Source organism: Cetorhinus maximus, chromosome 19, assembly GCF_964194155.1.
Source record: "Cetorhinus maximus chromosome 19, sCetMax3.hap1.1, whole genome shotgun sequence".
Lineage (NCBI taxonomy): Eukaryota > Metazoa > Chordata > Chondrichthyes > Lamniformes > Cetorhinidae > Cetorhinus > Cetorhinus maximus.
The window spans coordinates 87,664,441-87,689,464 of record NC_135897.1 but is presented as its reverse complement, the minus strand read 5'-3'; the positions used below and the strand labels follow the sequence as shown (position 1 = coordinate 87,689,464).

At 44.8% G+C, this 25,024-nt stretch overlaps 1 protein-coding gene across 1 annotated transcript in view; it reads left to right on the top strand.

Moving 5' to 3' along the window:
- dhx36 (DEAH (Asp-Glu-Ala-His) box polypeptide 36) overlaps window positions 1-25,024 on the top strand; it is a 99,750-nt gene that overhangs the window by 55,772 nt on the left and 18,954 nt on the right. Inside the window, exons 15-18 of the mRNA XM_078564333.1 lie at window positions 11,918-12,061; window positions 16,147-16,264; window positions 19,109-19,207; window positions 21,416-21,589. Of these exons, the coding sequence (XP_078420459.1) occupies window positions 11,918-12,061; window positions 16,147-16,264; window positions 19,109-19,207; window positions 21,416-21,589 (535 nt within the window). The remainder of the gene's footprint in view (window positions 1-11,917; window positions 12,062-16,146; window positions 16,265-19,108; window positions 19,208-21,415; window positions 21,590-25,024) is intronic.

Here is a 25,024-nt window from a genome sequence, read left to right as displayed (position 1 = left end):
GACCTTCCTTCCATCATAAGGTCAGAAGTGGGGATGTTCGCTGATGATTGCACAATGTTCAGCACCATTCACAACTCCTCAGATACAGAAGCAGTCCAAATCCAAATGCAGCAAGACCTGGACAATATCCAGGCTTGGGCTGACAAGTGGCAAGTAACATTCATGCCACACAAGTGCCAGGCAATGATCATCTCCAACAAGAGAGAATCTAACCATCGCCCTTTGATGTTCAATGGCATTACCATCATTGAATCCCCCACTATCAACATCCTGAGGGTTACCATTGGCCAGAAACTGAACTGGTCTAGCCATATAAATACTGTGGCTACACGAGCAGGTCAGAGGCTAGGAATGTTGCGACGAGTAACTCGCCTCCTGACTCCCCAAAGCCTGATCTCCGTCGCAACACGAGGACAACTATATCAACCGCAAGGGATTCCATTCGCTGAATGTGCAGCTGGTGTACGACCACCACTAATGCATTCTGCAGGCCTGTGCATGGTTTCCAGGGAGTGTGCACGACTCCTACATTCTCAATTGGTCACAGATCTCTGGCATCTTCCATGGTCCACAGAGGCTGCAGGGACGGCTCCTAGGGGGCAAGGGCTACCTGTAGAGGGCGTAGCTGATGACACCCGTGCAGCGGCCTCAGGCTGCAGCAGAACAAAGGTATAATGATGCTCATGCCACAACTCGCAACTTGGTGGAGCAAACCATCGGGATGCTGAAACTGAGGTTCTGGTGCTTGGACCGGTCTGGTGGAGCCCTGCAATATAGTCCACAGAGGGTGTCGCACTTTACAACATGGCACTGCAACGGGGAGAAGAGCTGGCTGAGGAGGAGATGCTGGAGCCTGGAGGTCTCCTCCGATGAGGAGGATGTCAACAGTGATGAGGGTGAGGAGGTCCTCGAAGGCAACGATGAAGCAAGTGCCACGGTAGCAATGGATGAGTTAGGACCTATATTTCCCAGCAGATATGCTGGTACCTGAAATGAATTTCACTGAGGGCACTGAGGCCCTCGCACTGGCTAGACGGGGCAGGATTGGTCGGGAGGCCTTCATAGCTGCTAGATTTGTGGAGGAAGATGACGACATGCAGTGAGGAGACCCCATAAGATCCTCACATTGTACCTATGGACGTTTGACTCCAGTCTAGCTGGTGGCAGTGCACATACCCTCTGTGATAATGCTCCCATCGTGGAGGTCCTTCTAGTCACTTGATTGCAGAAGGATGATGACGACATAAACAAGAAGCAGCAGTAAGCCATTCAGTCCCTCGAGCCTGCTCCGCCGCTTAATAAGGTCATGGCTGATCTGACAGTAACCTGAAACCTGCATTGCACCTACTGCCGATAACCTATCACCCCATTGCTTACCAAGAGCCTATCTACTTTTGCCTTGAAAATGTTCAAAGATTCTGCTTCCACCACCTTTGTAGGAAGAGAATTCCAAAGACTCACGACCCTGTGAGCAAACAAATTTCACCTAATCTCTGTTTTAAATGGGCGATCCCTTATTTTTAAACAGTGACCCCTAGTTCTAGATTCTCCCACAAGAGGAAACATCCTCTCCAAATCCACCCTGTCAAGACCCCTCAGGATCTTATGATTCATTCAAGTCGCCTCTTACTCTTCTAAGCTCCAGCGGATACAAACCTAGTCTGTCCAACCTCCTAAGACAGTCCAACCAATCCAGTTATTAGTCTGGTACACCTTCTCTGAACTGCTTCCAATGCATTTATATACTTCATTAAATAAGGTGTCCAATACTATGTACAGTGCTCCAAATGTGGTCTCACTAGTGCCCTGTACAACTGAAGCATAAGCCCCCTGCTTTTGTATTCAATTCCCCTCACAATAAATGATAACATTCTATCAGATTTCCTAATTACTTGCTGTACCTGCATACTAGCCTTTGTGATTCATGCACGAGGACACCCAGACCCCCCTGCACTTCAGAGCTCTGCAATCCCATTTTGATAATATGCTCTTTTATTCTTCCTGACAAATGGACAATTTCACATTTACCCACATTATACTCCATCTGCCAGATCTTTGCCCACTCACTTAACCTATCTATATTTGTTCGTAGCCTCCTTATGTCCTCTTCACAACTTACTTTCCTATCTATCTTTGTGCCATCAGCAAATTTGGTAACCATCCCTTTAATCCCTTCATCCAAGTCATTTATATAAATTGTAAACAGTTGAGGTCCCAGCACTGATCCCCGTGGCACACCACTCATTACATCTTGCCAACCTGAAAAAGACCCATTTATGCCTACTTCCTGTTAGCCAGCCAATCTTCTATCCATGCCAGTATATTGCCCCCCTATACCATGAGATTTTGTTTTCGGCAATAACCTTTGATGTGGCACTTTATCAAATGCCTCCTGGAAATCTAAGTACAGTACATCCACCGGTTCCCCTTTATCCGCAGCATATGTTACTTCCTCAAAGAACTTCAATAAGTTGGTTAAACACGATTTCCCTTTCACAAAACCGTGTTGACTCTGCCAGATGTCCTTGAGCTTATCCAAGTGCCCTGCAATAATTTCTTTAATAATAGCTTCTAAAATTTCCCCCACGACAGATGTTAAGCTAACTGGCCTGCAGTTTCCCGCTTTCTGCGTCCCTCCCTTTTTGAATAATGGAGTTAAATTTGCTATCTTCCAATCTAATGGCACCTTTCCTGCTTCAACGGAGTTTTGGAAAATTAAAACCAATGCATCAACTATCTCACTAGCCACTTCTTGCAGTGAGGACACAGCATTGGTCTTCACATAGCATCTGAGAACGTCTGACTCCTGTCAGGTGGAGGGTAGCTCGCTTCCGCTCTGTGATCAGGATCATATCATAGAGCACAGCCATGAAACTTTAAAAGCATCTGATCCTTTGCCTTCAGCACCTGAGCCCTTCAGGAGCACAGCGTCACTGGTCACAGGTGCTGGGAGCACACAGAGAGATTGATGGAGCTCTGACACCTGCCCACAACATTTTGGTAGCAATGATGAGCACCGTTGAGGTGCAGGCGTCAGTAATGTCTCACCCCCAGGGAGTGAGAGGCTGGACCATCACTTGGGCCTGAAGGCTGCACAAAGTACAGGGAACAGCTCCTGGATTGAGGCACCTGCCTTTATCTGTTGCAGAAAGGTTTTGTGTCTAAGCGACACGAACACTGCTTATCAGAACAAGGAGCTATAGGCAGGGAGACATTCTTGGGAGTTTATTGACAATAGTGAACATTATGTACAAGTGATTAACGCCTGTGCAACTACATCATCTTAACCTTCCTGACCCTGCCACTACGTCTATGTGCTCCCCGGACATCCACAGCGGAGGTGGAGGTGGCCTGCTGACTGCTACACCCTGCCTGTGATGACCTTGCTGGGAACCCCCTGGAGGACCCTGGCCAGCTTTGGGTGTCCTGCTGTGTGGCAGTGGCACCCTCCTCGGCCTGTGGAGCTGGAGCTGCTGACGTCACAAGAAGAGGGGATTCAGATGGGCTGGACACTGAGTCACCTTGGTGGATGGCTCCGGGAGGGGGCGGGGGGGGGGACAAACCTGATGATCCTCCTCCCTATGGGTGCCCAAGGGCCCCTGGCTAACTCCTTGAGGAGAAGGGGTAGTTGGAGTGAGATCAGGCTGCCCCGCACCCCTCTCACGTACACATTGTTGGAGGCCAATTGTGGCATCAGCGATGGAGTTGAGCCCGTGCAGCAGTGCAGGAGCGACATCCTGGACCAAGGTCTCCGTGGCAGCCGCCATCCTACCAGTGTTGACCTTGGTGCTTTGGCATGCTGGTGCTTTCACCTCAGCCTGAAGGCGGATGAACCCTTCCATCGTGCCTTCTGATCCAAGGAGTGCAGCGGACATCCCTTCCCGTTGTTCCTGAGCTTGCCTTTGCAACCCCAGCAACTGTGACATGACCAAGTCCAGATGCTCATCATCTGAGTCGGACTCAGCAAATTTCTGGCCTCCAGCAGTCCTCCAGGTGCCGGACACCTAGGAAGTCCCTGCCGCCACCTCCTGTGAATCAGACAATGTGATGTGCTTACCAGTTGTGGCCTCAGGATCACTCTAAAGCTAGATCCCACGGATGTGTGTGTCTCTGCACTGGTGGAGAGTGTGGGTGAGCGCTGTGACGGGACTTCAAGTAAGGTGCCTCCAGATTACTCTTCAGAGGTTTCTTCAGGGCTTGATTGAAGGCCCTGGGTCATGGCCTCTGTTGGTTGTGTGGCAGATGTGCCTGCGAAAGCAGTGGCCTATGAAACAGAACACATCACTTAGCATGGTTGTCTGATGGATATTGCACTGCTGGATCCCCACTTGGTAGAGCAGTGCCAACCTCACCGTCAGCACAGGAATGGTCCAGATCCTCACTGGCCAGCTGGATGGCTCTGATTTCAAAGTCTGTGAGGACCTTGATTTCAGGCGTTTCTCCACTGGCCAGCTTGTCCTGCATGAGTAGAGATGGAGAAAGTGTAAGCAGAATGCCTGCCAGGCCAGTTGATAAGTATGCCTGGCATGTGTGTGTGGTGAGCGGCCCCACGGACGGGATGAGGACAATGAAGGTGTGTATGAGAGAGTGAATGGTGATGTCCCTTGAACTGGCAGTGAGTGAGGGCTCTGTGGATGTGTGATGGGTTTTGTGAGTGAGAGAGTTGAGAGTGATGAGAAGAGTGACTTACCCTGGCGGAGATCATTCATCATCTTGTGGCACTGGGTGGCTGTCCTCTTTTGCAGGGCGTTGGCACTGACCACCGCTTCCCAAGCTGGATTGGTGATGTTGCTGCCCATCCTGCAGCCAGCGCGGGGGTAGAGGAAATCACAGCGAGCCTCCACTGCGTCATTGAACTTGGGGACTGCAGTCTTTTTGCCTTTCAGGGCCATGTCTTCTTTCCGGTAGCCGTGGGCTGGAAGCACTGAGAAGCGTGCGCGCAGTTGCACTTTGAATACGGCTCCCGGCATGATGAAGTGACGAAACGATGGCATGGCAGACGAATGAGAGCCTGCCCGCCATGGGAATGGCGTGTTTTCCGGAAATGCATAATTAATGCGGCAGGTTTGGGTCATTTTGGCATGAAAAGCCACCAGACGTTTTACCCGTCCGCTACCGCACTGAGTGCAAACCTGGGATGATTCAGCCCGTAGTCTCACCAATGCCCTCTGCAACTGAAACATAACCTCCCTACTTTTGTAATCAACTATCCTCACAATAAATGATAACATTCTATTAGTTTTCCGAATTACTTGCTATACCTGCACACTAAACTTTTGTGATTCAGGCACTAGGACACCCAGATCCTTCTGCATCTCAGAGCTCTGTAATCTCACCATTTAGATAATATGCTTCTTTTTTGTTCTCTCTGTCAAAATGGACATTTCACATTTGCCCACATAATACAACATTTGCCAGATCTTTGCCCATTCACTTAACCTATCTATATCCCTTTGGAGCCTCCTTAAGTCCTCTTCACAACTTACTTTCCTATCCATCTTTGTTTCATCAGCAAATTTAGCAACCATACCTTCGGTCCCTTCATCCAAGTCATTTGTATAAACTGTAGCAAGTTGAGGCCCCAGCATTAATCCCTGTGACATACCACCCGTTACATCTAACCAACCAGAAAATGACCCATTTATGTCTACTCTGCTTTCTGTCAGCCAATCTTCTATCCACGCCAATATATTGCCCCATATATCATGAGCTTTTATTTTCTGCAATAACCTTTGATGTGGCACTTTATCAAATGTCTTCTGGAAATCTAAGTACAGTACATCCACCAGTTCCCCTTTATCCACAGCACATGTTACTTCTTCAAAGAACTCCAAAAAATTGGTTAAAAATGATTTCCCTCTCTCTAAACCATGTTGATTCTGCCTGATCACCTTGAATGTATCTAAGTGCCCTGCTATTAATGCCTTTAATAATAGCTTCCAATATTTTCCCATTGACAGATGTTAAGCGAACTGGTCCATAGTTTCCTGCTTTCTGTCTCCGTCTCTTTTTAAATAAAGGAGTTACATTCGCTATTTTCCAATCTAATGGAACCTTCCTCAAATCTAGGGAATTTTGGAAAGTTAAAACCAATGCAGCAACTATCTCACTAGCCACTTCTTTTAAGCCCCTGGGATGAAGTCCATTAGGACCCAGGGACTTGTCAGCCCGCAGCTCCAACAGTTTGCTCAGTGCCACTTCCCTGGTGATTTGTGGTTTTCTTGAGTTCCTCCCTCCCTCCCACTTCCTGATTTAAAGCTATTTCTGGGATGTTACTTGTGTCCTCTATAATGAAGACCAATGCAAAATATCTGTTCGATTTATCTACCGTCTTCTTATTTTCCATTATTAATTCCCTGGACTCACTTTCTATAGGGTCCATTGCTCACTTTGTTAACTTTTCTTTTTACAATATCTGTAGAAACTCTTACTTTCTCTCTTTATATTTCTCAGTAGCTTTCTCTTGTACTCTGATTTTTCCCTCCTTGTCAGTCTTTCAGTCATTCTATGCTGCTTTTTATATTCTGTGCAATCTTCTGACCTGTCATCCATCTTGTGCAATTATATGCTTTTTCTTTCAGTTTCATACTATCCTTAACTTTTTTAGTTAACCACAGATGGTGGGGCCTTCCCTTGGAATTTTTTCTCTCATTGGAATGCATCTCATCTGTGTATTCTGAAATATCCCTTCAGTTGTCTGCCACTGCATCTCTATTGACTTATCCCTTAACCTAATATGCCAGTTCAGGTTAGATAGCTTTGCTTCCCCTTTTAAAACATTTAACTGATTCACTTTAATGGCGAAAATTTATGCAGTCTATTAGAAGAAATGGGTTCAGTGGCCAAATTGCCTCTTCCTGTGCTATACTTTGTCATTTGCAGATGAAATATCACTTCTTGCAACTCATTCTTAACTAAGTGTTGTTCCACCAAAGCCTGGTTGAACCCAGCGATTCTCGAGTTCCGCATTTAGCCTGTCTCCATGTTTGCAAAGGGTCACATCCTAGAAATTGGGGAATGTGGTGGCAAAGTGCTCATGTCATTGGACTAGAAAGCCAGAGGCCCATGCTAATGCTCTGGGGACATGGGTTCAAATCTCACCACGGCAGCTGGTAGAATTTAAATTCAGTTAATCAATCTGGAATATAAAGTTAGTCTCAGTAATGGTGACGATGAAACCATCGTTGATTGTTATAGAAATCCGTCTGATTCACTAATGTCCTTTAGGGAAGGGAATCTGCTGCCCTTACCTGTTCTGGCCTACGTGTGACTCCAGTCCCACACCAATACGGTTGCCTTTTAAATGCATTAGCCAGCCATTCTGTGGTATCCAACCGCTACAAAGCCAAAATGGAATTAACAGCACTGTGGGTGTACCTACACCATGTGGACTGCAGCAGTTTAAGGCAGCGGCTCACCAACACCTTCTCCAGGGGCAATTAGAGATGGGCAGCAAATACTGGCCTATGCCCATATCCTGTGAAAGAATGTTAAAAATAAAAAATTGTGTGCCACTATCTGTGCCCAAAAGCATTGGAATGTAACTTTGAGAGAATTGTTTTTGAAGCTAGTGTTCAGCATCAATCCTGCATCATTAACCTGCCTCAGACGAACTATTGTGCTGAAATTCATCATGCCCAAAGAAAACTTTTTTTCTTTCAAATCCAGGCCCATTATCTCTATTACTGCCTACTAAACCCTTCTAAAAGTCTCTGACATGTAATTTCTTTCCTGTATGTGGGCAGTTTTTTTCTGAAATCTTGTAATACTTTTAACGCAAAGGAAAAACCTCCTGTCCTTACATAATGGATTTGAATACATGAAAAGAACTTCTGTACTATCTGGTGGCTGGATGCATGATAATGCCTGTGTAAAAGGGATACTATTAAAAGACCTGTATGCCCTTTTAGTTTTGTGGTATTATAGAATTGCACCTGAGAATTATCATAAGTCAGAAATGCAACACATTCTAGACTTTGGAGTGATAAGTGAGACTAACTGATTAGTACAACATGAGTTTGTGTGTGGATTGTGCCTTTAATGTGTTCTCTTCATGGCAGCATACAGCCCAGGAGGTGGCCATTCCACCCATTGTACCTGTGCCAGCTCTTTGATTACTCCAGCTAGTCCCATTCCCTTACTCTTGCCCCATAGCTATTAATTTTTTTTTCTTTTCAAGGATATATATCATTTCCTTTTGATAGTTACTACTGAATTTGTTCAACCACCCTTTCAAACACCGGGTTCCAGATCATAGCTCGTAGCATAAAAATAAAAATTCTCCACTGGATTTAAAAATCAGATGCAACAAAACAATCTACCCTTGGAGAGCAGTCATCCTGCTACTGCTGATCTCTACCCTTGATGTTTTGCATTATTATTGAGTGGCGTTTCAAAAAGTGAACTAACTGCATCATGAAATCTGTACACAATAAGCATCAGATATTCAACTGCCCAACTCTCTCTCTCTCTTTCTCTCTATCTGCAAAATGTACTCTTAAAGTTAAAGCATGAAGATTTTGCATCCCTTAGTACTTAACCCATTTGCTACAAAGCTGATCAACATTTGCCTTTCAACTACCATTGAAACTAAGAGCACATAGTTATGTAGGGTATTTTACACTTATCAAGGTTGACAGTTACCTTTGCTGTCAGATGGCATCTGTGTAGAGTGAAACAGAGCTAACATTTCATTTCAGGCAGCTCAGCGGGTGATGTTAGGAAGCACTTCTTCACACAAAGGATAATGGAAATCCAGAACTCTTTCTTCTCTCCCCCCCACCTCCCCCCCCCCCAAAAAAAAACTGTCAATGCTGGAGCTCAGTCAAAAATTTAAAAATGGATTTTGATAGATTTTTGTTAGTCAAAGGTATTAAAGATCATGGAGTAGATGAATTCAAGTTTAAGATCAGTCACGATCTAATCGAATGGCAGAAGAAGTTCAGGAAGCTGAAGGCCTCCTGCTTTCCTATCTTCCTGTGACACTTGGGAATGCCACACTTACCGTTTTTGGCATTGAGTGGCATCACATACCCTCATATAGAGTTACATGCAGAACAGAATTCCCTCTGCTCTACCTCAGTCATACCCCTATGCCTCATAATCAGAGGAGCCTGCCTTACTGTATCAGTGTGGCATTTTTCATTACCCCTCACCTCCCCTGATACTGGTTTCTGAGTGAAATTGCTGTTTGCCAATTTAATGCTGCATTATGTGGCACTGAAGCTATGGTATTAAGAGAGAGGGAACTCTGCTTTTTCTTCTTGTGAATATTTCAATGGCCATGCTTCTGGATGTTAAACCTGTGAATACTAGTATGGAAGATGTTGGGATCATTTTGAGTTTTGTAAATCATCACACCGTCACGACCTCCAATACGGTTAGGTCAAGGAGGCAGGTCCCGAATACACCCCAGTCAGAAGGGAGATTGATTCCTGTGCTCTTGATACCAATCTGATCCACACTGGCGGTCCAGCTGACTGAACCAATTGGCGTCCCAAGGAGTCAGGGATACTTTTACATGCTGTTGTAGCTTGGCACTATGGATAGTGATGGTAGAGGCTCCGCTTTTTTTCCATCATATGGCTGACTAAGAACCTCTTCCCTCCTGCTATTGGCATATGTTGGAAGGATTTACAAATTGATACTCAACCTGTTTGGCTGTGTTATGAACCCACCTTCCTTAGCTATCAAGTGCTGGAGTGGGACTTGAACCTGAGCCTGGTTCAGAAGCAGGGAAGCTACTCTCTGCACTACAGGACCCGCGCGCCTCCCCCATTGCCATATACTGAATAGAATAAAAAGAAGAAATGTGGTAAACAATCATTAGATCAGGCAGCATCTGTGAAGTGAGAAACAGAATTAACATTTCAAGTCAATTGGAAGATATTAAGAGGTGAGCAGCTTTTAACTACATAGAACAAGAAGAAAGAACATAAAAAATAGGAGGAAGAGTAGGCCATTCAGCTCTTTGAGCCCACTCTGCCATTTCAGTAAAATCATGGCTATTTTTTATGTCAACTGCACCGCCCCCATAAGCCTTAATTCCCGAGTATCCAAACAGCTGTTGCCCTCTGTCTTGAATATATTTAATGACTGAGCACCCACAGATCCCTGGGGTAGAGAAAAGATCCACAACCCTTCGAGTGAAGAAATTTCTGAGACTTTATATAGACTCCCCAGCTGGGGTTGGGTAGGGCAGGTGGTGGTGGGATGAGCAGAGAAACAGGATGTCTGATAGAACAGAGGGCAGGAGTGATTAAATGTCAAAAATGGGTTAGTTCTTGTATAATTTCGAATCTGAGCATTCTTGTGTGGTGCCTCCCCTGGATGGCATGAAGCTGTGAGATTGATGCATTTGATTTCATATTATTTATAGGCAGGAATATAGATCTGAGAAAGTGTCATCACTTTTGCATAATTACAATTGGTGAGAACTTGCTCGTGTTCCCCTGGTTGCAAAGGGACGGTGTCGAAAATTGAGTTGCATCAGCGGGTGTACAGCACATGGCACAGCTAGTCTATGCTGGTGTCTAACCCCATCAGTATATCCTTCTATTCCCTTTTCCCTCTTGTACCTATCTAGCTTCCCCTTAAATGCAATTGTAACTGAGGATTTTTAGCCATACTGCGGTTTGAAAGAACACCGACGTAAAACGCAAACAATTTTTGTACAGCCCCTTTTAAGTTGTACACCTAACATTTTTTCACTTTCTGCACTATTCCCTCTGTAAAAGTACAAACAGGAAATCAAAGTGGATGGGGTGGCTTCATGTCTCTTGACATCATAGTTTTTAAAAATTATTACAATCTTTTCAGCCAATTTGCAATAAATGAAAATAAAAACTGCAAAGAGAGTTGGAATCTAAAGTAAAAATAGAAAATGTCAGACAAACATAGTGGGTCCATTAATTAATATCTGAGAAAGGGAGCAGATAGATTAATGTTTTGGGTTGAAGGAATTTATCAGAACTGAAGTCTCCGCGCAGAATGAAGGTCATGGACTTGATTTTTACTGCAGGGCTTGAACATCTTATCTAAGCTGACATTCCCCAATGTAGAACCGAGAGAATGCTCAATTTTTGCATGGGCCTCTAAAAGGACAGTTAGTGGACCCACCCGAAAGAGATGAGAGCCTCCAACAAATGTTTAAATTGGAAACTCTAGTGGCCCCAGAACCTTCTAGGATACCTGTGCGTATCTAATTCTGGCCTCTTTAGCATCCCCGCTTTTAATTGCTCCACGATTGGTGGGTATGCCTTCAGGTGCCTTGGCCCTAAGCTCTAGAATTCTCTCCCTAAACTGCCCAGTGCTCTCCTTTTTCCTTCTTTAAGACTCCCCTTAAAACCTATCTCTTTGATCAAGCTTTTGGCCATCTGCCCTAATATTGCATTATGTGCCTTAATGTCCAAATTTGTTTAATAAAGCTCCTTGGACATTTTATTATGTTAAAGAGACTATATAAATATAAATTATTGTTGTTATTCTTCAGATGAGACATTAAGCCAGTCCCCCATGTTCGTGTTGCTGTGAATTTGGTGGGTGTCAGAGATCCCCTGGAAGAGGAGATGGAATTTCTCTCTGTGCCTTGGCTGGCATTTTTTCCCCCAGCTTTCGTCAAAAACAGATTATTTGGGTCATTCCGTCTCCTTTCTGATTCTGTCTGCACTGCACTTGAAAGTAAATCAGCACATATAAAGCACTGAGAGTCCACTATAAGACATGAAAAGCTGCTGGATAAAAGCAGGTCTTCAGCAGACCTGTGTATTCCCAGCATTTTTTTGCTTTTACTTAAGTACTGATGCACAAAGTGATACTTGTAATAAAAAAAATCCAAGTTATTGCGATGATTTGAAGTTGATGATTTTAACATGGTAAAAAGGTTAGTTTTAAAACTGGGTTTTTTTTTTCCTTTCAGCATCACCATAGATGATGTGGTTCATGTGATAGACGGAGGAAAGATAAAAGAGACTCACTTCGACACTCAAAACAATATCAGCACAATGGCAGCAGAGTGGGTCAGCAAAGCTAATGCCAAGCAACGAAAAGGTCGAGCTGGCAGGTAAAGTAAGCTTCTCTGTCAACTTGTGTTAGATGAAGTGTCATGGCAACAAGCTGTCTACAGTGCAGTCTGGAGGTCTTCGCAGAATTAAAGGTCACTTATTGGCTGGACTGGAAAAGAATGTCACAAGTATTTTTTTGTTTATTTTGCCAAAATTGTTGTAGTCGGTCAAGGTTATGCTGCCTGTTCAGTTTTCAGGGCAGTTGGTGACCCCAAAGTCTTACGGAATTATTTGCAGCATAGAAGCGAGCTATTCAGCCTATTAAGCCTATATTGATGCTAACTCTAAAGGAGTTGATTACTTTAATTCCATTTGTCTGCCTTTTATTTCTTTTGACTTGCTTTAAAAAGGAAATATAATAGTCCTTGCCTCCATTGGTGCTGGTGATTGGGTTACATCTATGATATAACTGGCTGAAGTGTATGCATGAAGTAGATGTAATTTAATTTACGAAAGTTTGCAACTATTAGAAAAGCAATCAAAAAAGGTTGTCGGCTTGCATAGTTATAGCAGTATACTAAAGCACTTATATGATACAAGTTAATTGCATGAGCCCAGATGATGCAATTAAAAGGCTAAAAGACTTCCTTAGCTTTTCTTGCCTCTGCAAGGAAGTTGGATTTTGCTTTTGTCATTGATTACAAGATAAAGCTCAATGACATGTAGCTGTGTTCAATATTATGGTACAGTGCATTAATATTTAATATAGTTATGCTTTGATTGAAAGTTATCTGTGAGCTTCACATCACTGTATTAGTTATTTCTGCAGCACAGTACCATTGCTTCCTGTTCTAATTTGAAGCCTGTTTTAAAATGATGAATCACTGTCATTGGACTATCTTAAATTTGCTGTTTCCCCATTAATCTGTTTTCTAACACCCTCGATTCCGATTAGTACAAGAAAATAAGTCAACACTCAAGTGAACAAAAGTTTTATTCCCAAAGATAAAATGAGCTGCTTACAGAGCCAGAATGTCTTAATTCGAGTGATAGTGCACTCGCGTTACAACGATGATATTGGTGCAAAGCGTTTTGTTTCACACTGGCAAAGCAGTTGTAAAAATAGCCTGAATCTGGAGTTGGGGCCTGAACTGACATTGGAGCAAAGCTCAGTCAGTTCGTGCCTTAATACCCGAAGTACAGTACAAATGGTTCACGTCTGTGCGACGCCAAACTCACTTTGTACTGACAGCCTTGGCCAGTCCCTCAAGGATGGCTTGCTTTAACTCAAGTTTGATGGATTCTGAGATGACTGATAAGTCCAATACATCTTCTACAGATTCTGCCACATGCAGGACAGGCGGTACTTGAAGGATCAGGTAGATGAGATGTTTCACCTTTCTTCACCCTTTTCAGGCAATGCATTCTTTTCCTTTATCTTCTACAACCCCTGTCCATTCTTGGAACCCATAAAAGTGAGGCTCCCAGACTCAGGAGTTCAGCTGTTTGGCATCATAATGTGCTGAAGTACTTGCGAACTGTTAAAGCAAGAATGCCTGCCGATGAAGACTGCTGAATATGTGACAACTGAGGATGCAAATCTATGGCTCGATATTTTATCACACTGGTTATTGAATCCCAACACACTAGCTAATTGCATCGAGTGCAGACCATTGCCTGTATTTGCAGGCTGGCACGTAGAATAGATTATATTTCATTGTCTAGACAGGGCAATAATCATCACAATGCTGCTTTAATTTACAAACACACGAATTAGGAGCAGGAATAGGCCACTGAGCTCTTCAAGCCTGCTCTGACATTCAATAAGGTTCACGGTTGGTCTGATTGTAACCTCAACTCCATATTCCTGTCTATCCCCGATAACCTTTCACCCCCTTATTAATCAAGAATCTATGCAGCTCTGACTTAAAAATATTCAAAGACTCTGCTTCGACTGCCTTTTGAGGAATAGAGTTCCAAAGACTCTCAGCCCTCTGAGAGAAAAAAATTCTCCTCATCTCTGTCTTGAATGAGCAATCTGTTATTTTTAACAGTGATCTCTGGTTCTATATTCTCCAACATGAGGAAACATCCTCTCCACAGCTACCCTGCCAAGACCCCTTAGGATTTTAAAGGTTTCAATTAAGTTGCCTCTTACTCTTCTAAACTCCAGTGGATACAAGCCTGATTTATCCAATGTTGCATTGTTCATTATTCATTCACTAGATGTGGGCTTCACTGGCTGGGCCAGCATTTATTGCCCATCCCTAATTTCCCTTGAGAAGATGGAGATGAGCTGCCTTCTTGAACTGCAGCAGTCCCTGTGGTGTAAGTACACCCACAGTGCTGTTAGGGAGGGAGTTCCAGGATTTTGACCCAATGACAGTAAAGGAATGTCGATATATTTCCAAGTCAGGATGGCGAGTGATTTGGAGGGGAACTTCCAGGTGGTGGTTTTGCCATCTATCTGCTGCCCTTGTCCTTCTAGATGGTAGCGGTTGTGGGTTTGGAAGGTGCTGCCTAAGGAGCCTTGGTGAATTCCTGCAGTGCATCTTGTAGATGGTACACACTGCTGCTACTGTGCATCGGTAATGGAGGGAGTGAATGTTTATGGATGTGGTGCCAATCAAGCAGTCTGCGTTGTCTTGGATGGTGTCAAGCTCTTGGGTGTTGTGGGAGCTGCACTCATCCAGGCAAGTAGAGAGAATTCCATCACACTCCTGACTTGTGCCTTGTAAATGGTGGACAGGCTTTGAGAAGTCAAGAGGTGAGTAACTCATCACAGGGTCCCTAGCCTCTGATCTGCTCTTGTAGCCACAGTAATTATATGGCTAGTCCAGTTCAGTTCCAGTTAATGGTATTCTCGCCAGATTGTTGATAGTGGGGGATTCAGTGATGGTGATGCCATTGAACATCAAGGGGCGATGGTCAGATTCTCTCTTGTTGGAGACGGTCATTGCCTGGCACTTGTGTGGCGTGAATGTTGCTTGCCACTTATCAGTCCAAGCCTGGATATCATCCAGGTCTTGCTGCATTTTGACATGAACTGTTTCAGTATCAGAGGAGTTATGAATGGTGTTGAACATTGTGCAATGATCAGTGAACATCCCCACTTCTGACCTTATGATGGAAGGAAAGTCATTGATGAAGCAGCTGAAGATGGTTGGGCCGAGGATACTACCCTGAGGAACTCCTGCAGTGATGCCCTGGAGCTGAGATGACTGACCTCCAACAACCACAGCCATCTTCCTTTGTGCTAGGTATGACTCCAACCATTGGAGAGTTTTCCTCCTGATTCCCATTGACTCCAGTTTTGATAGTGCTACTTGATGCCACACTTGGTCAAATGCAGGCACGATGTCAAAGGCAGTCACTCACCTCACCTCTGGAGTTCAGCTCTTTTGTCCATGTTTGAAAGAACGCTAGAATGAGGTCAGGAACTGAGTGGCCCTGGCGGAACCAAAACTAGGCGTTAGCAGGTTATTGCTAAGCAAGTGCTGCTTGATAACACTGTTGATGACCCCTTCCATTACTTTACTGATGATCGAGAGTAGATTGATGGGGCAGTAATTGGCCGGGTTGGATTTGTCCTGTTTCTTGTGTACAGGACATACCTGGGCAATTTTCTACATAGCCAGGCAAATGCCAGTGTTGTAGCTGCAGTGGAACAGCTTGGCTAGGGGCGTGGCAAGTTCTGGAGCACAAGACTTCAGTACTATTGCCAGAATATTGTCAGGCCCCATAGCCTTTGCAGTATCCAGTGCCTTAGCCATTTCTTGATATCATGTGGAGTGAATCGAATTGGCTGAAGACTGGCATCTGTGATGCTGGGGAACCAGTCTAGTAAACCTTCTCTGAACTGCTAACGCATTTACATCTTTCCTTGAAGAAGGAGACCAGTACTGTACACAATACTCCAGATGTAGTCTCATCAGTGCCCTGTACAACTGAAGCATAACCTCCCTACTTTTGTGATCCGTTCCCCTCACAATAAAAGATAACATTCTATTAGCTTTCCTAATTACTTGTTGTACCTGCACATTTGTGGACTCATCTTCAGCAGATGGAGGAGCTGCAGCTTGTGGTGACTGTATTTACCTTGTTAGTACCAGCTAAAACTCTTGATTATTGTGTCTGCTTCTAGGGTGCAGCCAGGTTCCTGTTACCACCTGTATAATGGATTGCGAGAGAGCCTTCTTGATGACTATCAGCTTCCAGAAATCATGAGGACTCCACTTGAAGAGCTTTGCTTACAGATCAAGGTTAAAGATAATTGCTGTTCAACAATTTAAAGTGCTTTTGTCGATTTTTGCAAAATGGGTCAATTAATATATGAGTACTGTGACATAAGATTATCTTTTTGTATCTGTGAATAGGGATGCACAGTGCCAGAAAAGACCTCTGTGGTCATGGTTTGATATGTAGAAGGACCCTAAATCCATTTGATCTCATTATCCATGATCCTGTCCTCCCATTACAGCTTATTAAGCAACCTGAGGAGTTAGACAAACCTTAGTTTAATGTCTCAGTCGCTGACCGTTACCATGAGTCTGATCCAGAGGGTGCGTGTACTCTTCTGGACAGGCAGTCACAGAAGAATTTTCCATATTTTTTCCCCTTATAGGCACTATAGTTGTCCTCTCTTTTTGCTTACCCAGGAGATTACATCACCATGGGGTGGGAGGGGTAAGCAAGTATTTTAGTCATGATGTTCTAGCCATCATTGTGTCTGGGGCAGGTTTGACGACCCAGCAAGTTGCTAACTTTCGTTTGGAACTTGGTGATTATGGATCTGGATGAGCAGCCCAGTCATTGTGAATTTGCATCCTGCCAGGGCAATGAACCTGGTAATCATAGAATCAGAATCCAAAAAATAATCATTTCTTTATTGTTTCATGAGGTGAGAGTGTTACTAGCAAGGCCAGCATTTATTGCCCATCCCTAATTGTCTTGGAGAAGGTGGTGACGAGCTGCCTTCTTGAACCACTATATCCATGTTGTGTAGGTACACCCACAGTGTTGTTAGGGGGGGAATTTCAGTCTTTTGACCCAGGGACAGTGAAGAAAAGGGGATATAGTTCCAAGTCAGGATGATGTATAGCTTGGAGAGGAACTTGCAACTGGTGTCCTCGTCATCTTGGGTAGCAGAAGTTGCGGGGTTGGAATGTGCTGGCGAAGGAGGCTCGGTGAGTTGCTCCAGCGCATGAATGCTTTTGGATTGTTATGTGAAGTCAACTTGCTCAGGGAAGCAAACTTGCCACTCGTGCCTGGTCAAGGCTAGGTGTAACTCCAGGCCCACAATATGCGATTGACTCTTAATGTCCATGGGCAAATTGGGACTGGGCAACAAATACTGCCATGCCCTCACCCACATACCAACTGAGTTAATCGTAAGATTGTAAGGAGCAGGAGTAGGGCATTTGGCCCATCGAGCCTGCTCCACCATTTACAAAGATCATGGCTGACCTGAATGTGGCCTTAACTCCACTTTCCTGCCTGCACCTCCATAACTCTTGACTAACCCTTTGATTGACTCCCTTGTCAATCGAAAATTTATCTAACTTAGCCTTGAATATATTCAGTGACGGGGCCTGCACTGTTCTCTGGAGCTAACATGCCATATAGTGCCACCTTCTTAACATGATGAAATGTCTCAAGGTGCTTTACTAAAGGGAAGTGTTTTAACATGGAGCTTGAGGTACTGGGAGCAGGCGGAAGGTACAGTTCAGGAGAGAGGTTTTTTAGAAGGCCAGTGAAGGAGCAGAAAGGTAGAGTGATTTGGGGCGGGAATTCTGAGTGCAGAGCCATGATGGCTGAAAGCTATGCCAGCTTTGGTGGAATGGAACATAGGCAGAAGCTCAGACGTCCAGACTCAGAAGAGCAGAGGTACACAAATATGTGACTTAGCAAGAAAAGTGCCAAGGAAGCTCCACTAATCGTCAGTATATTAAGAGTGATATGTTTGCCTGGCTCACCTATCTACCCAATTTTAGTCTTCACTGCCTGACCCCATCTTCATTGAACTCAACATTGTGGCCTTGATAGGACCCCTCCCTTATACCATGACTGAAAAGTTAACATGGTTCTGGCTGCATTCTTGCCCTCACCAATCCACCACCATAATGCCTGTACCCCTGACTGTATTCCTGTCCCCTGACCTGCTACCATAATGCCCACCTGGCATCGTGGCTGGTCCCTGCTCCATGGCTAGCTCCTGGCCACCCGAAGGATGCCATCTAGCTACTGTCCAGCATTAGAAGCCGAGACACAAGCGAAATAGAATCAGGCAAAAAAGCAGAGACAGAAATAGCCAGAGTGGGGCGAGAGGGAGAGGCAGTGTAGCTATGGAGAGAGAAGCAGCATGCAGAGATGAAAGTAAACAAAGGAAGAGATGAAAAGAGACAGAGGAAAGCATTAATGCACGAAGAGCAGGCCAGATTGTATCCTCCGTCTCAACACTGTTATGTCGAGGTCACCCAGACACAGCACTTTGTTTTAATGTGAAGCGATGTTTTTTAGAGATGCAGCTTGAAGTTGGCTAGAAATCTTCAATTTGCAAAGTTCCCTAATTAGACAACATTAAACTTTGGTCTTTGAACCTGTGCTTATTTAATAGTAACTAGAGTTAAGGAGACTTGGTTCCACCTTGGCTGCAGATTTGTCAATAAACGTGGTACATCACTGCTGTCAGTTCAAAATACGTATCATCTGACTTGGATGATGAATAATTCAGACACTCTGCTGGAATACTTATATTTATAGTTCACTCATTCATTCTCCTCTTCCCTAGTTGGAAGTTTAAATAAATTTGACACCTGGTTATAATTTGAGCATCTTTTCACAATTTTGTCTTTTAATGTAAAATGACTACCATTTGTATTTGAAGTGTTAAATAACAGTTTTATAGTTTAATGCTATTCTAAAGGCATAAATACATGAAGGTGTGGAATATATTAAAAGCCCCAAGTTTTAAATTATGAAAATTTTCTTTTACAGTCAAGAGGTTTATTTTAAAAACATATAGGTTGATTAAGGATCTTTGCTTTCATCTGTGTGTGACAATGTGTTTGATTAACCAGGTGCGTTTTGTTTTAATTTTGCCATAGATTTTAAATCTTGGTCGAATTGCCCATTTCCTGGAGAAGGCAATGCAGCCTCCATCGAAGGAAGCTGTCAACCTGGCTGTGACCCATCTTAAAGAGCTGGTAGGTATTTGCTGACCTAAAGTCAGCTGACAGGCAAGCTCAGCTCCTTTTGCTGGCTGACTTTGGAACTGTAAAGCTCCTGTTACAAAGTGATTTTCCTTTTACGCCTCAGTGACTGTGTCAGTGCAACCCAAGTCCAGAGTGACAGAACCATAGCACAGAGGGAGACCGTCGGCCAATCAAGTCTGTACTGGTTCTTTGGTAGGCCTATCCAAATAGTCCCACCCTCCTGTTTGTTCCCCCTATCCCTACAATTTTTTTCTCTGTCAAGTATTGATCCAATACCCTTTTGATAGCTATTGTTAAATCTGTATCCACCACTCTATCAGGCAGTTTTTCCTAACCACTCAATGCGTGAAAAGGTTTTTCCTCATGCTGCCTCTCGGTTTTTTGCCAATAGTTTTATATCTGTGCAGTCTGGTTGTGAATGCTACAGCCATTAGAAACAGTTTCTCTTTAGTTACACAGTCGCAGCCTGAACTGACTCTGGGATGCAGCGGAGCGAGACACACTGCAGTTAAGAACCTTGTTCCGCTGCATCTTGGAGTCATTGGGCAAGGGCAGGATTAGGCCAGTGTTTGAGAGGGCAGCATGGCCAAATATTGTCTTAGATTTATTTTCTTATGGTGAGACTGTGCTTAGTGAATTAGATTGCCCTGTGACTGATTATCTTTGTTAACCCCTTCTGCTGTCTTAACATTCCAATCACCTGGCATTTCACACAGTGGCTGCAGAATATGCTATCTGCAAGATGCCCTAGCAACCTGGCAAGGCTGCTTCCACAGTTCGTCCCGAACTGGCAAGGTTCACCATCTAAAAGGACTAGGACAGAAATTTCTTGGGAGCATCACCATTTCCAAGACCCCTCCAAAGCGCCTACCAGCTTTGGACTATTTGTCACTGAGTCACAATCCTGGAGCTTGCTACCCAACATTATCATGGGTGCACCTTCACCATACGGGTTCGAGAAGAAGACCTGCCATTACCTTCTGGAGGGCAACTAGGGGTGGGCAATAAATACCTGTCTAGCTCCTGAAGCCAATATGCCAAGTGTGAATTTTTTAAGAGTGACGGAAAATATGTCTGAAAATCTATTTCCGTCATTATCATATCATTACAACATTGGCAAATGTATTCAGAATCCTTGTTACTTCTGTCATGAAGTGCTGGAAGTGGAATTTTTTTTTAGTTATTAATTCTCAGAATATGGGTGTCACTAGCAAGGCTGGCATTTATTATTGGTGGTGAGCCATCTCCTTGACTCACTCCAGCCTGTGGTGAAAGGACCCCCACATTGCTGTTAGGTAGAGAGATCCAGGATATTGATCCAGCAGGCACAAGAGAGCAACCAATATATGCCCAAGTCAGGCTGATGTGTGTGACTATGAGGGGAACTCGGAGGTAGTGGCCTGCCCATGTAGGCCGACTGACCTTTACCTTCTAGCTGGCAGAGGTCACACGTTTGGACGGTACTGTTGAAGAAAATTGAGTGAGTCGCTGCAGTGAATCCTGTGGATAGCCCACTAGTAGTGGAAAGAGTGGGATGTTCCCTTTTCACTTGCGCATCTCAAAATGACCTAAAAATGAGTGGGAAGAGCTCTGAAAAGTCTGAAACAATGTGCAGGGTTATGGGATTAAGGCAGCAGAATGGCACTGGGCGACATGCTCATTCAGACAGCCAGTACAGACATTATGGGCCAAAGGGAGGAGGCAGTGGTGTAGTGGTATTGTCAATGGATTAGTATTCCAGAGACCCAGGGTAATGCTCTGGGGACCCAGGTTCGATTCCCACCACGGCAGATGGCAGATAAAAATCCGGAATTAGGAGTCTGATGACCACGAAACCATTACCGATTGTCATAAAAACCCATCTGGTTCACTAATGTCCTTTAGGGAAGGAAACCTGCTGTCCTTACCTGGTCTGGCCTACATGTGTGACTCCAGACTCACAACAATGTGGTTGATTCTTAAATGCCCTCTGAACTAGGGCAATTAGGGATAGGCAATGAATGCTGGCCTAGCCAGTGACGCCTACACCCTAAAAAAAAAGGCCTCCTGCGCTGTAACATTTCTGAGATTCTGTGTGCAGGTGATCATGACCAGAATGATGAGTGTTCTGTTTTGCTACTTTTCCTTTTGTAACAGATTGTGTGATGTTTGCAGAGCTTTTCTGAAGATTTTAAAATTTCCTTTTTCCCTTTCTGACAGAATGCCTTGGACAGGAATGAAGAGCTTACTCCGCTAGGGGTCCATTTAGCCCGTCTGCCCGTGGAGCCCCACATCGGGAAAATGATTCTGTTTGGAGCACTGTTGTGCTGTTTGGACCCTGTCCTCACCATCGCAGCCAGTCTCAGTTTCAAGGACCCATTTGTGATCCCATTGGTAAAGTGATAAGATTATTACCCGAATGATACAAAGGCTAAAGGGCTTAAATCATGAGAACATGTTGCATTGACTAGGCCTGCATTCCCTTGTGGATAGGTGATTAAGGAGTGATCTGAAAGCTTGATTCAATGATTTGATGAGGCAGATTGAGAGAAACTACCGAGAACAAGGGGGCAAATCCTTTAAAATGAGAGCGAGGTTATTCAGGGGGTAAAGTCAGGAAGCAATTCTTCACACAAAGTGTAGTGGAAACCTGGAACTCTTTTCCAACCCCCCCAAGCACTGTGGAGGCTGGTTGAACACTTCAATTCTGAGATTGATCTCTGTAAGCAAGAATATTTAGGATTATAGAAGCAAGGAAAATAAGACTCAAGATACAGACCCACAATGTTCGAATTGAGTGGCAGAACAGGCTCAAGGGACTGAATGGCCCCCTCTTGGTCCAATGTTCCTCTTAGATTTGCTCTGAGCCTCAGCAGAGAGAGAGACTTGCAGCTGGGGCATTGGCCATTCATTTAAACTATTACTTTGTGAGAGGTGTTGATGTTAGTATATCTCCACCTTATTTACTCAATGATAGTCTGGTCACGTTGTGGGCTTATTCCTCACCAAGCATTGTAATACTGCATTAGGGCAAATTGAATAGAAATCAGGATGCAACAACTTATCATGTTATCAAAATGCCTTTTCACATAATGAATTACTTCTGCGGTGCAGTCACAATCAATGTAATAGCACAGCGGAGGGAAATGTTTAAATATGCACTATTTTAGAGGGCTTCTTAGAATTTTTTTGAGAGTGAAGGTTCTTTCCCTAACAGGATTGCAAGAACCGAGAGGCATCGACCTAGGCACCGGAAACGACAACGGCTAACTCAGCCCTGTCACTCCTGCAAAGCCCTCCTTAGTAATATCTGGGGGCTAGTGCCAAAATTGGGAGAGCTGTCTCACAGATTAGTCAAGCAACAGCCTGACATTGTCATCCTCACGGAATCATATCTTACAGATAACACCCCAGCCACCCCCATCAGGACCCCTGGGTATGTTCTGTCCCACTGGCAGGGCAGACCAAGCAGAGTTGGCTGCACAGTGGTGTACAGTTGGGAAGGAGTAGCCCTGGGAGTCCTCAACATCGACTCTGGACCCCATGAAGTCTCATGGCACCACGTCAAACATGGGCAAGGAAACTTCCTGCTGATTACCACATACCGCCCTCCCTCAGCTGATGAATCAGTGCTCCTCCATGTTGAACACCACTGAGAGGAATCACTGAGGGTGGCAAGGGCGCAGAATGTGCTCTGGGTGGGGGGTTTCAATGTCCATCATCAAAAGTGGCTCGGTAGCACCACTACTAAAGCTGACCGAGCGGGCCGAGTCCTTAAGAACATAGCTGCTAGTTGGCAGATGGTGAGGGAACCAACAAGATGGAAAAACATACTTGACCTCATCCTCACCGACCTGCCTGCCGCAGATGCATCTGTCCCTGACAATATTGGTAGGACTGACCACTGCGCGGCCGTTGTGGAGACGAAGTCCCACCTTCACATTAAGGATACCTTCCATCGTATTGTGTTGCACTACCAACGTGATATATGGGATAGATTTCAAACCGATCTAGCAACTCAAGACTGGACATCCATGAGGCGCTGTGGGCCATCAGCAGCGGCAAAACTGTACTCGAACACAATCTGTAACCTCATGGCCTGGCATATCCCCCACTCCACCATTAGTCAAACCAGGGGACCTACCCTGGTTCAATGAAGAGTGTAGGAGTGCATGCCGGGGGCAGCACCAGGAATCCTAAGAATGAGGTGTCAACCTGGTGAAGCTGTAACACAGGACTACTTGCATGCCAAATAGCATAAGCAGCAAACGATAGACCGAGCTAAGCGATCCCACAACCAACAGATCAGATCTAAGCTCTGCAGCCCTGACACATCCAGTCGTGAATGGTGGTCGACAATTAAACAACTCACTGGAGGAGGAGGCTCCACAGATATCCCCATCTTCAATGATAGGGGAGCCCAGTACATCAATGCAAAAGATAAGGCTGAAGCATTTGCAGCAATCTTTAGCCAGAAGTGCGAATAGATGATCCATCTCTGCCTCCTCCAGAGGTCCCTAGCACCACAGATGCCAGTCTTCAGCCAATTCAATTCACTCCACGTGATGTCAAGAAACAGCTGAATGCACTGGATACTGCAAAGGCTATGGGCCCTGACATTAGTACTGAAGACTTGTGCTCCAGAACTTGCTGCGCCCCTAGCCAAGTTGTTCCAGTACAGCTACAACACTGGCATCTACCCGGCTATGTGAAAAATTGCCCAGGTATGTCCTGTACACAGAAAGCAAGATGAATCTGGGTTGGCCAATTACCGTCCCATCAGTCTACTCTCCATCATCAATAATAGTAGTCATCAACACTGCTATCAAGCAGCACTTGCTTAGCAATAACCTGCTCACTGACGCTCAGTTTGAGTTCCACCAGAACAACTCAGCTCCTGACCTCATTACAGACTTGGTTCAAGCATGGACAAAAGAGCTGAACTCCCGAGGTGAGGTGAGAGTGATGCATCAAAGCCATATTTGACCGAGTATGGCATGGAGGAGCCCTAGCAAACTAGAGTCAATGGGAATCGGGGAAAACTCTCCACTGTTTGGAGTCTTACCTTGGACAAAGGAAGATGGTTGTTGTTGTTGGAGGTCAGTCATCTCAGCTCCAGGACATCATTGCAGGAGTTCCTCAGGGTAGTGTCCTTGGCCCAACCATCTTCAGCTGTTTCATCAATGACCTTCCTTCCATCATAAGGCCAGAAGTGGGGATGTTTGCTGATGATTGCACAACATTCAGCACCATTCCCGACTCCTCAGATACTGAAGCTGTCCATGACCAAATGCAGTAAGACCAGGACAGTATCCAGGCTTGGGCTGATAAGTGGCAAGTAACATTCACGCCAGGCAATGATCATCCCCAACAAGGGAGAATCCAACCATCGCCCCTTGACGTTATCAACATCCTGGGGGTTGCCATTGACCAGAAACTGAGCTGAACCAGTCAAATAAATACCGTTGCTGCAAGAGCAGGTCAGGGGCTAGGAATTTTGCGATGAGTAACCCACCTCCTGACTGCCCAAAGCCTGTCCATCATCTACAAGGCACAAGTCAGGAGTGTGATGGAATACTCTCCACTTCCCTGGATGAGTGCAGCTCCCACAACACTCAAGAAACTTGACACCATCCAGGATAATGCAGCCCGCTTAATTGGCACCCCATCCACAAACATTCACTCCCTCCACCACCGACGCACAGTAGGAGCAGTGTGTACCATCTACAAGATGCACTGCAGGAATTCATCAAGGCTCCTTAGACAGCACCTTCCAAACCCATGACCACTACCATCTAGAAGGAGATGGGCTACAGATAGATGGGACCA